This window comes from Tachypleus tridentatus, chromosome 9, assembly GCF_004210375.1.
Source record: "Tachypleus tridentatus isolate NWPU-2018 chromosome 9, ASM421037v1, whole genome shotgun sequence".
NCBI lineage: Eukaryota > Metazoa > Arthropoda > Merostomata > Xiphosura > Limulidae > Tachypleus > Tachypleus tridentatus.
This window is the reverse complement of record NC_134833.1, coordinates 40,424,071-40,436,409: the sequence shown is the minus strand read 5'-3', so window position 1 is coordinate 40,436,409 and position 12,339 is coordinate 40,424,071. Positions and strand designations below refer to the sequence as shown.

The 12,339-nt window shown below is 30.1% G+C and overlaps 1 protein-coding gene across 12 annotated transcripts in view; it reads right to left on the bottom strand.

Moving 5' to 3' along the window:
- LOC143225113 (CLIP-associating protein 1-B-like) overlaps positions 1 to 12,339 on the bottom strand; it is a 183,557-nt gene that overhangs the window by 64,322 nt on the left and 106,896 nt on the right. For 8 of the 12 annotated variants that reach the window (XM_076453906.1, XM_076453907.1, XM_076453908.1 and 5 more), the window contains 5 exons: positions 8,836 to 8,926; positions 5,022 to 5,081; positions 4,205 to 4,269; positions 1,651 to 1,743; positions 1,023 to 1,168 (listed from right to left, as the gene is read on the bottom strand). In XM_076453906.1, coding sequence (XP_076310021.1) covers positions 1,023 to 1,168; positions 1,651 to 1,743; positions 4,205 to 4,269; positions 5,022 to 5,081; positions 8,836 to 8,926 — 455 coding nt within the window. The remainder of the gene's footprint in view (positions 1 to 1,022; positions 1,169 to 1,650; positions 1,744 to 4,204; positions 4,270 to 5,021; positions 5,082 to 8,835; positions 8,927 to 12,339) is intronic. The other 4 variants (XM_076453911.1, XM_076453909.1, XM_076453916.1 and 1 more) reach the window with 1 other exon arrangement.

The window sequence follows — 12,339 nt, the reverse complement described above, 5'->3', positions numbered from 1 at the left end:
ATCTAAAACCATTCCTTATAAAATATGTACAAAATTTACTACATATTTTTAAATGTTGACTATCAATACAACAGAAACATCATCTAAATAGCCGTTAGGTTTTCAAAATGGTGTGGTGGAAAATTTGAACAAAATGCAATATACAGTACTTTGTAATAAGAATATCTGTGTTAAAATCAACCAGGAGTTCAGATACTTTACTTGATTTTATATGTTAATTTAACATTATATGTATGCAAGGTTTATAACTAGCTTTGTAACCTATAACAACTCTCATTTTTGATTAACTGTTAGAAAAGATCCAGACAAAAATGAAAACATAGCTGAACCATTCTGATTATTTGTATAAATAACACAACAATCAAGGTATTTAAAGAAACATCTCAAAACCAGTAGATTTCTACATCCCTGAAATCTTACATATGATACTGTGATTTATAATATGCAATTCTAAATCCTTAAACTACTTTATAACATTGCCTCTACTGATGACAAGCCAAGGAAGTTCTACTTTTTAAAACATGTTCAGTAAATATACTTTAAAAAGAAAACCAAAAAAAACCATGAGACACTAGTTAACCTGAAAACTTAACATAATTTTCTTCTCATAAACCTAATCATTTCTGTATTTTAAGAGAAAATACAGATAATTTTAAGAGATAATACAAAAAAAACTTGTTTTAAGTTTCACTTAAAAACCCCAGAGGGTAAAAGAACTGGTTTAAAAGTTGGTCAAAAAATGGTTGCAAAGCCCTGATTGATGCATAAAGGTTAAATAGACTGAGTAATTACAAAATTGAGGAACTTCTAAACTACTAAAACAAAACAAATACATGAATTTCTTCATTACAGAGCAATATATGTATATATTGAAGTACTTAATATACAACCATAAATACACAACCAGAGGACTGATACAAAGTAACAGAGGTTTAACAAAGCCTTACAGTAACATATTGATGGTGTTAGGCATGATAATGTCTGATACTGTCAATAATTTATTTATACTCCTAAATACTTACGCTATTGTGATGCATGCTTCCCGAACAACTTGTGAACGCAAGTCTTTCAGTGATGACTGAAAGGCCACCTCTAACTGTCGAAGGCTGGGAAAGAGCTCTTCGTATTCAGTTGCACCAGCAATGATAAGGCTACGAAGTCTTTTCATCTGAAATGTGTGACATTCAAAACCAGTTAAAATTACATGCATTTAAAAAAAAAGGAATTTTTTTTCTTTTAATATATTAAACAATTACTTTAACCTAAGCTTATTAAAATTAGTATTTTTAAATAGACACATGAAATTTAAAAACATCAATTCACAAATAAAACTAAACAATATTCATCTGTTAAATTCACTAATTGTGGTGTAAGGTGTTTCTGAATATATGTGCTACAGTTTTGAATACCCAACAGCATTCAAAGCCTACTTTTTTTTTGGACTTCTCAATCTGACCACATGCTGAAATTTATTAATTACCATCCACATTTCCACAGTGAGAACAATTTTATTTCTTTTGTGTGTGTGTGTGTGTGGGGATAACAAGATATGAAAGATAGACAAACATCCACAGTATAGTACCCTAACCACTGGGCCATGCTCCACCTATGTGATGAAAAAAAGAGAAAGCATAAACAATTAATACTCACAGCTTCAACTCGTTTACCCCAGTCATTGTTGGGATCAGACAAAATATCTTTGATTTTTCCAAGTTCGTTCTCTAATTCTCGTCCTGAATACAGCTACAAATAAATAAAAATAAAATAAACTGTATTAATTTTCTTTCTATATAAACTAAAGTTTATTACTAGATATATCATTAAATGTTAATATAATAATAAGATATCCAAAATGTATCTTCATTTCCTCAATATTTCAATATTACAGTTTTGCAAGTAGTGATCAATAATTTACATATTCACTGATACAGTTGAAATTAATATTAACACATGCTCTAAAAGGTTCAGATTAAAGATGATATTAAACAATCAAATATTTACACTTTTCAAACACATCAAACCAACCGTAGTAAATAGAATTGACCTATTAAAATCATAGGATTCAGAAGAGAATGTTACATAAATTTATAACTGTGTCAACAGGTATCCAATCATATAAACACATAAGCATTCTAATGTCAAAATATATATACATTATCTACCGTGAAAGTACAGAAAGGTTTTGTCAAATTTCAAACATATTAAACTCTTAAGAATACCAGAAACATCTCTTCACAAATACCAACCTTTGTATTTGTTCATTTTAGGTTTATTTTCTTTATTACAATGGAATCTTTAACCTTTTCATTTATAAAACTGACTTTTAGATAAGATCTTAACTTCTGATAAATATTATATGTTTGTAATGTCCCATGGCATTTACAATACTTTGCTTGAACAGCACTGAGGTTTTAGATGTCACATGTATGTTCAGTTATTCTATTACGTGCAAGTTGACATTTTCATTCTGTATAACCAGAGTACCTGCCATGGGTTACAACGGCACTAATGACACAGTCCATATTTAACCGCTTCACTTATGTTTCACATACTGTTTCAATTTTATATGCTGAACATATTATTTAGGAATTATAAAATATATCTGTTTTTGCACTGTTTTAACGGGCAAGCCTGTTGTCCTAATTATTCTCTTCAGTGTTGTGGTGATATTACCATTTATATGGCATTATCCAAGTAACAAACTTTAGATGTGTGTTCCTTATTTCTATGGTTCAAGAGAATTTCAAACTTTTCTTTTTCCTCATCAAAATCCCTCATTACATTTTGTACACAAGTTTATGGATAAGTTACCTTTCATAAGAAATTAATCAAATTTTCCCTAGACTCTTTTTGTAAATAATCCTGTAAAAATAACCAAGTGTCATATCTCTTTTTCATTGCTGGAGAATACTATAAGTAGAAATGCAAATAGCTTTAATAAACAGTCCACTAAAAATACCAGCAATGATTTCCCATCTTTAACATGAATGATGGTAAATTTCTACAAGGTATAGCATAAGCAACTGTAAATTTTATAAACAGAGAGTATTCAAAAACTCATGAAAATTAATACATGTTTTTAAGTTACTGTATCCAATTATATCATCTATGATTGATGGGCTTATATTCCCTTCTGTTTTCAAAGAATTGCTCTTAGTCCAATTTTATGTATGAATATTACAGCCAGATCTATTATTACTCTATTAGCTACTTCTTTAATCTGCTTATAAAATTCTCCATTAAGTCTTACACACCAATTATGCATCAGAAACCTGAGTTTTTTCTGATAAATCAGTTGAAACATAAAAAAAAATTAATTCATCTCTACTTTCTCTCATCATGATCATAGCACATTCTAAACATTCTTCAATCAACATACTGGGATACATCCAAACAAGAAATGTTGCAAGTGGAACTGAATTATCATAGAGATGTGAGTAATCAAATAATTGTTACAATAATAATAACATTCTGTTGATATGTGTAGGGACAAAATTCAGTGAAGGATCCAGAAGACTATCTGAAATTTATGATATATTTTTTGTTGAAGGCCTGTAATTTGATGCAGTAGTTTTAAAGACAGTTTCTGAATTATTGAATTTACAGCTCCTAAATCAGTGTTGTCTTCTGAGATAATATCAATTATTTTATATTATGTTGTGATTATTTATAATATCTGTGTATTGGTAATAACAATCAGGTTTTGATCCTTTGGTTTTAAATGCATTCAGTAATACACGTATAATAATTAGATGGTTCACAGATAAAATCAAAATGATATTTTTAAGGTTTAAAAACTTTCATGTGTACAGTATACATACATTTAGTGTAATTCTCATGGGTTGTTATAATATGTAATTGCTATAAATATAAAAAGAATGAAAATAACAAAATCACAAAACTTAGTATCAATACATTGTGATCTCAAGTCAGATAGAATTCAGATGCAGACTTCAGACCATCTTGTATTTAATTATGAACATGTATACACTTTGTTTCAGTCAGAAGACTTAAGAAATAGATTTTCATTTTAACTTCACAAAATTTCACACCTTTGACCTCTTTTGTTATTGAGCATTCATATTCCAACAACCTAAAAAACTCAATTTTGTTGAAACAAGTAATGTAGTTGCATTTAAAATGTTATTCTTCAATATGCAAACTAAAAGTTTCCCACAGTCTCTTTGCATGTACTTTCACTTACTTGAACTCTTGGCACATCGTCAAAAGCTCTCATGAACATTTCCTCATCAGCTGCTCCAGCTGCCACTGATTAAAATAAAATTTCTTTTTCATTTCAAACTTTTGGTTCTAAAATACCTAATGCTCCTAGACAAAATAACCACAATTTTGAAAAATAATAATATCAAATAGTTTGATATTTTCAAACAAGAAACAGCAGAGGAAAGCTATTTGTTATCCCAAAAACAGAAAGGAAAACATTTCACAACAGTCTTGATGATATCAAGTATCACCCACAAAAAGAAAGAGAGAAAATGTATAATAATAATAATAATACAACTGTATGAAATAATGTAAAACAATAAAAACCCTATAACAAAGTGCTTTTAAAAGGTTGGAACACCCCTGAAGAAAGATATACATCTTGAAAGCACTCAGGTTATAGGGTTTTATCATTTTATATTCAGACTTCTTGAACCAACATTTTTCCTGACATCTTGAACACATGAAAAATGGTACATGAAATATGGAAAATGTGTGGAAAATAAATATTACAAATATTCTTCTACAACAAAGAATCTTACAATTTACAGTGCACTTGAAGTTATGTTCAGGCAGTTCAGTTAAACAAGGAAAACACAGAGTTGCAAAAGCAGAAAGACTTATTTCTAAATTCCATATATATATAGTATACAAGTTTAAATATTACTTTGTTATTGCTATATTTATAATTAATTGTAGTCAGTGGTTAGGAAAAGTGAGATATTAGGTGTGCACAAAAACAATAATTCTTTAGTTATTTGTAAGAAAGAATTCAGCTGAAGCAAACAGTTAACTACCTGAGACAGAAAGAGTGGATTTTCCTGAACTGTTCTTTGCACTGGGTTTCCTTTGCAAAGCTTGCAGAAAAAAAAAAAGCAGCAATGACATAAGTAAAGCTTCAACATACAGATGTAACCTACTATAAAATTTTGACTAATATTGTAATTTCCTGAACATTAACTTTGCGAAGCAGTCCAGACACAATTATATATGCAAAATAATCAGATAATCCATTTTCAAACTAACACAATAAACCAACTACTTACAAAATCAGATCGCCACCCATTCTATTAAACCACTAGATAATCTATTCTTAAACTACACCAATAAACAAACTACCTATGAAACCAGATTACCCATCCTATCAAAGCATCAAATAATCCATTCTCAACCTATCTCAATAAACCAACTACCTACAAAACCAAAACACCAACCATCCTTCCAAAACATCAGATAATTCATTCTGGAACTACTCCAACAAACCTTCTCCTTATTGAACCAGAAGATCACTCTTCTATAACAAAACATCAGATGACTGATACTCATGACAAACTTAAGGAAATTCACTATATAAACCATAAGGAAAATTGATTTTGTAGTTAATTAAGCAAACTACCTAGATAGAACTCAAAATAAACTGAACACCAATCAAATATATTGTTCTTACATCAAAACTTATAACTATTATAATTCAATGTTTCATCAAATTGGTACCCTTGTTATTAGCAACAATTTCAAGTGTAAATCCACAATACCTCACAGTTTAAAAGATTTAAATAAGTTCTAACTTCATATAAGATGCTAACAACAGGAAGAAAACTCTTTACAATTAAAATAGATATTAACTATTTTCATTAATATTATTAATAAAACTAAGATTAAAGAAAGAGTACAGTTTAACTTCTACAACAGTAGCAGTTTGCCTCTTAAACTAATGCAGGTTTTGTGATCCTTGAAAAACTTGTCAATATATACAATACCTGATATAATCTTTCCTGACAAAAGCTTATGATCAATAAAAGTCCATTAAATGGGTCTAACTCTACAACTTTAAAGTACCCTTATGTACAAGATATATTCTGCAGCATGTTACTGTATAGTTATGATAAGATAGACAGATAGCACGGCATAAAAATTAATGTTTAAGAAAATAAAATATAATTAATAAATTAAATGAATAACAGAATCTTTTGATGAATAGTAATAATTGGTATTTAATTAAAATACAGTGGAGTCAAATGTAATAAAGAATAATGTAAGAAACACAGTATGAAATATGTTCTAATGCAACTAATTTGACTCTTAACTAATACCTATCACTTTAATATAACATGCTGCAAGCAGGCAGTCAGAAATATATTTCAACTCCAAGCAGCAGACAAAATGTGCTGATAAAATGTTTAGATAAAGCTTATAATAAAAAAAAGGATGTAACACCAAAGACATCCTGTATAACTATTAATACCATAATTGTTAACAAGAAGTTTGTTGAATTTTTCATGAAACACTAGATTAATTAGTAGTGGTCTAAAATACATTTATTTTCTAAACATTTCCAATAAATTAATCATCAATCACTCATGTTGCACATAAAAAAACAAAATGGATGGAAAATATTAGGTTTTCACAAGCTCAAATATATATAAAACTATTTACACTATTTCTAGAAATTTCTCATTTTTTTCATAAGTTAATAGTGTTTCAAGTTAAAAAAAAAAGAAAGAAAAGAGAACATTATTCTAAATTTTGTATGTAAGTTTAATTCTTGGTTTTAAAGGATTGTACAACTCTTTCCCAAATAATTACACAGTCCACATTAAATAATCAGTAAATGGATTTCTTTGCCATTTTAGTGATTTTTCTCTAGAATGCATGTTCTAATCACACATTCTGTTAGTTACAGTTCTATATAAATGCAATAGTGTTTTCTTAATGTAATTTAGTTCATAGAGGAATGTGACATCAAGAAATTTCAAAACAAGATTTAACTGAATGATACAGGATCAAAGTCATCTGAATTGTAATACAACAATAAAAGGAAAACTTCTGCACAAAAGCACACATTTGAACAAAATGCTGGTAATTCAGAAATATAAACACAAAACTTTATTTGAAGTCTTAGTTTCTAGACTGATAGCACACCATCATCAAAAGTAGGAAATAATATGCATTTATTTTGTGGTCTGACTTGCACACTACGAGTTGAAATATCAAATCGACATAACTTTAAAAAAAACATGATTAACCAATCAAAACAGAGGACTTGTTTTCTGTAATGAGTTGTACTCATTACCAGATTTATTTCATTGAAATAACATATTCCTGTTAAATCTGAATAGATCAAAACACTATGATACTTTCTATATTAAGATAAGTTTCCACTCTTTTCTATCTGTACAAGTTGAAACATTACTGCCAAACAGTTAAATTAGTTGCAACCATCACTTGTGTAAACAAACACTGTTTACAGATTTCTTAAAACAATTTATTGTTTAGATTTTCATTTTTAAGTTAACTAATTACCTTTGACCAGAAATCCACAATATAAGCATTTTTGCTTTAGTATTAAATTTCACTAGGTAAATTATTGTATAACAGATAAAAAGTTTGTTACAAATACACTAATTATGTATAATTAAAATAATTGTAATCACAAATTTTTTTTAAATCTACAAGTATTTTACCTGTATACACCTAGGTCATTATGTCAGACTTTGGTAAAAAAAAACAACAAAGCAACCTTACATATTCTTATCAAATGTGGAGAACCATAAGCCAGGATGAATACTAAATAAATGTATTTTATTATTATTTTTTGCACTAAAACAATGCATTTATAATTTGGCAATACATTACAAAAATTACAGCTATTACATGGTCCTACCAATTGTAGTCAACACCCTTAAAAAATCTACTTCCTATGATAGATATTAAACTTTCATTAGAGGGTGGTTTCCACAACCAGAGAGAACAAGGTCACGATATTATCTACCTTAATTTTCTTCTTATCAAAAACATGATAAAATTAAAAAACAACAAAATGAGATGTTTTGAAAAACAGGGTGGAGTTAAAGTTAACAAGGATGGTCTCTATTAAAACAAACTCATGATCCAGGAGGCCAAATATTATGATTATCTATGTGAACTTAATATCTTAAATTCTGTACTATGATTATCATCTTCACATGTAACAATTACAAAACAACCACACAACCAACAGAAAAATGCATCATGTTTTATAAATAATCTGTATTTCACGTTAATTTTGCCAGAAATGAAAGAGACACATTATTTCTTCAACACTAATGTTGCTCAGTAAGAATTGTTTTAATGTATAAAAATTGTTATAAAACATTCCAAAACTTGAACCTGCAACTGTGCTGACTGTACATTTATTCATGCCAGAACCTGTGAGACAGCACATACACTGATTAACAGCAGGAATCTATAATACACCACCCACATTAACAGATGTTAAATGACTTAGATTTTTATGCCAAGTGCAGGCTAACAAATATCATATGATGCCCAACTTTGAAGCACAATTTAATTTTTCTTGAGAAAATACATGCAAAAAAACAACAATCTTCCAATTTTACATACACAATAAGATGGTGTATTGTTCATTTTCATCCCAAAACTCATACTCTTATTTTTTTAATATTAAAACACCCAAATATCATAATAATGCATTGAAAAATCTCTTGAAAATGACAAGAAAGTTTACAAGTTAACATAAGAAGCATATATGTATTAAAACAATGAAAAAGAATCCTTGAGAAATTTTCATTTAGAATATACCTTATCAGACATCTAAGCAAACATACTTACTAGATGAACTTGGAGTATGCTTTGGGGTTGATAACACTGCCCTTCTTGGAGGAGGAGCACTACTTGCTCGCTTGGCTGATGCCTTAGAGGACTGAAAAATTAACCAAAGTTAAAGAAATATAAACACACACACACACACACACACACACATATATATATATATATATATGCATCAGTAGTTGCATTTATTAATGCACTGTTAGACAGTGGTGATTTTCATCTGTTGAAAATTTAGTTGAAAGAATATCTCAATACAGTTATATTTATCTTAAGTTGCTTTGAACACAACTGGATTATCTCACATACACTGGTTTTTGTCATAGGAAAAAAGTTACAGAAGAAGTAAAACTTATGAAGAACCAGATAATTCTAAGAGGTGCTGGTTATGGATGAGTTATATGTTTTCTTGTTAAATATTCTTCTGAGTGAATACAATTAATTGGTGAGTAATGAATAAAATTTACTAAGGACCTTATCACTTCAATAAAACATGGCCTCAGTACAGAATTCAAAAAATCATCTCACTCTGGAAACATTTATATATGACACATTACTGCTAAAATATTCACGTTAAGATATAACAGAAGTTCTCTCTTCTGCACTAGTTTTACTTGTTCACTAACTTATCTACTTTCCACATTTGGTTTCTTTATTTTCTTGCCTTAAAATTAAACGTTCTTCTCAAATATAATGCAAACAGATAAAGTGCTATAAAAGCAAAGTTGCACAACATCAGAAAGATGTGTTATTCCTTCAACAGTATGCTATGTTCTTATACTTCTAATTGATTTACTTCCTATTTACTTGAGAGTATCAATGCAATATACCCAACTCATGCAGTAACTGGCCAACTAACCCCTACCCATGTCAATTTCAAAAATGTCTTTTTATGTAAAAATAAGGTGAAGTTGTATTTTTGCCCTTAACATGTTTTATTTCAAAGCTTAAAGTATGTGATTTAGCCAAGGGAAAAATAAATTATAATAACTCAGGTTGAAATTTGAAATTCTAAATATTTTGTACACATGCAAGCTGTATACAAAGCTACACCTATACTGTTTGAGCTGGTACAGTCTGCTTTCTAGACAGAAAACATTGTCATTTCTACTACTGCAGCAAAGATAAACTACACAATAAGCATTCACAGTATACCATATGCACTTCTGGTGGCATTACTACACTCTTCTCAACATGCTCTCAGTGGTGATATGCAATACTACCCTCTCTCAACATGCTCTCAGTGTCATTACTACTCTCTTCTGCCATGCTCTCAGTGGCATTATGCATTACTACCCTCTCTCAACATGCACTTGATGGTATTACTACTCTCTTCTGAACATGCTCTTGTACAGTCCATTGCTATTGGCTCCTGTCTGGTCAATACAGGATGATTTTGCTACAGAACTGCAGTTCACACATTGCATAAACAAAAACTAGATGACAGTTTCTTCAGTAGGTTCATCCTTCAGCCCAGGTCAGAGATAACAACCTTCATTAAATGCACAATATTCCTGAGATGAAACTGGAGATACATCTATCCTCTCACACCTAGATTGTTACCACTTATCAAAATAAAGTTAGTGCTAACTGGTTAACATGACGATTTTCCACAGAGTACCTGATGCGCAGCAAGACTAAGCATAGTTCTGGCATTTGAATCATCCTTCACGCAACCAAACCTTGTGTTTTTGTTTCGTTATCAGTATATTTATGAATTTTTTCATAATATCAGCTATCATACTTTTTATATTTTCTATATTTTCTTACTTTAAAATTATGTATTTTTTATCATCAATCATAAACTATGTGGTAACTGATTGCTTCACTTACTCAATTTACAGACTAGATCCAACTTGTTTAAACAAACCACTGCTCTTGATTGGCCTTTCTGTATTTGTTGTGGCATTACACTGAACAATATTCACACCAAATAACCCTATCTTACAACAGGATATACATATTTATAGAATGGGTAACCAAGTTAGCCAGACAAAGAAGAGGATCTTTTTTTTTAAAACTCTTGACATTGTTAAGAATACAACACTTGCTACATTTGTGGCAAACCTATGGTAAGTGAGCCTAAGAAATTGTCTTGTTCCATATGAAATCACAGAGACTGTGGCATCTGCTGTATTAGAACTGATGTAATTGTCATGCCTTGAGGCTGTCTAAAAATGTTGAACATCATCTCAGAAATGTATCTGCAGTTGTTACCGTTATTGGTTTCTTTCTATGCTCCAGCAAACAATTCAACATAACTACTTTGAAATGAAAAGCCACACAAACTGCTTAAATAAGACACTATATTTTTAAAACCATATTGCAGTGCTTATGAACCTCTCTGTAAACTTTATGAAGAGTATCTCAAATTATATGCTACTTTGGTCTTATAGACTGTGCTGTCCTATGCAGAATTAAATCTATGGCACAACTCACTGACAACTGTGTCATAGTCACCAAGTTACTCTTCACTCAATTACTTTAAGGCATCAATCATATAACCATCTAGATTCAGTATTTGGTGTTACATAACCTGTCTCCAAGTCTACTTATTCTAAACAACTAATACTTGAAATACTTGAGAAAAGTATCAAAATCTTCCTTAGTAATCCTGCTAAGGGAGCTCCTTACCTTTTTCTAAAAGTCCAGACTCACATTTAACCTGATAAATGTGTCATCTTTGGATAAAGTCTGTTATTGAATGGCATGGCATGTATGAAAGGCTCTTTATTAACTCCAAGACACACTTATCTATGATGAGATACTAGTTAATCCATCTATTTTGAACTCAAACTAGTACCAAGGTTTGTCAACAAGCACCTAATATCCTCCAGAGACCATCCCAAAGAGTTTCAGAACATTCAACCTGCTCAATGCCAACATGACCATTCTCAGCTGCCCTATGCTCCTTCATACGAAAAGGAACCATTTTTAATGGTCATGTAATATCTGCCTTTTAAACTTTAGGTTTCAATATAAAACAAAAACATAGACATAGCTCTAATCAGGACTGACAAAACATTTTGGTCTAAGAAAGTGCCTCTCCTAGATATCCCACACTCCCAGAACAAGTCCTCAATTTACACAGTTTCATCCTCTTAACCACAGGTTCCACATGTAAAGTGCTCTTTCATATAAAAGAGTGTTTTAATATTACAACATCATACAAACAAATGGAAAATGAAGCACATTTAAAACACCCCACAATAATAATAATAAAAGGACCATAACACTAAAATGTAACTTGATAACTAATCTGTGATATTCAATGACACTAATATCCATTAGGTAGGTAAATGCATCATTAAAATGCAAGCTCCAACTGTGCTTTGCAAGGTAATTTTTCAAAGAGAAGAAATACAACTGAACAAACAAATAGTATGTTTGTTCATAATAACTATATGTTGTAACTCATCAACTAGCTTCAATGTTTTATTGTGACATCTTGTTGGTTACTGGGGCAGGAGAAGATAACCTGACATTCATACAGCATGAGGACAAAGC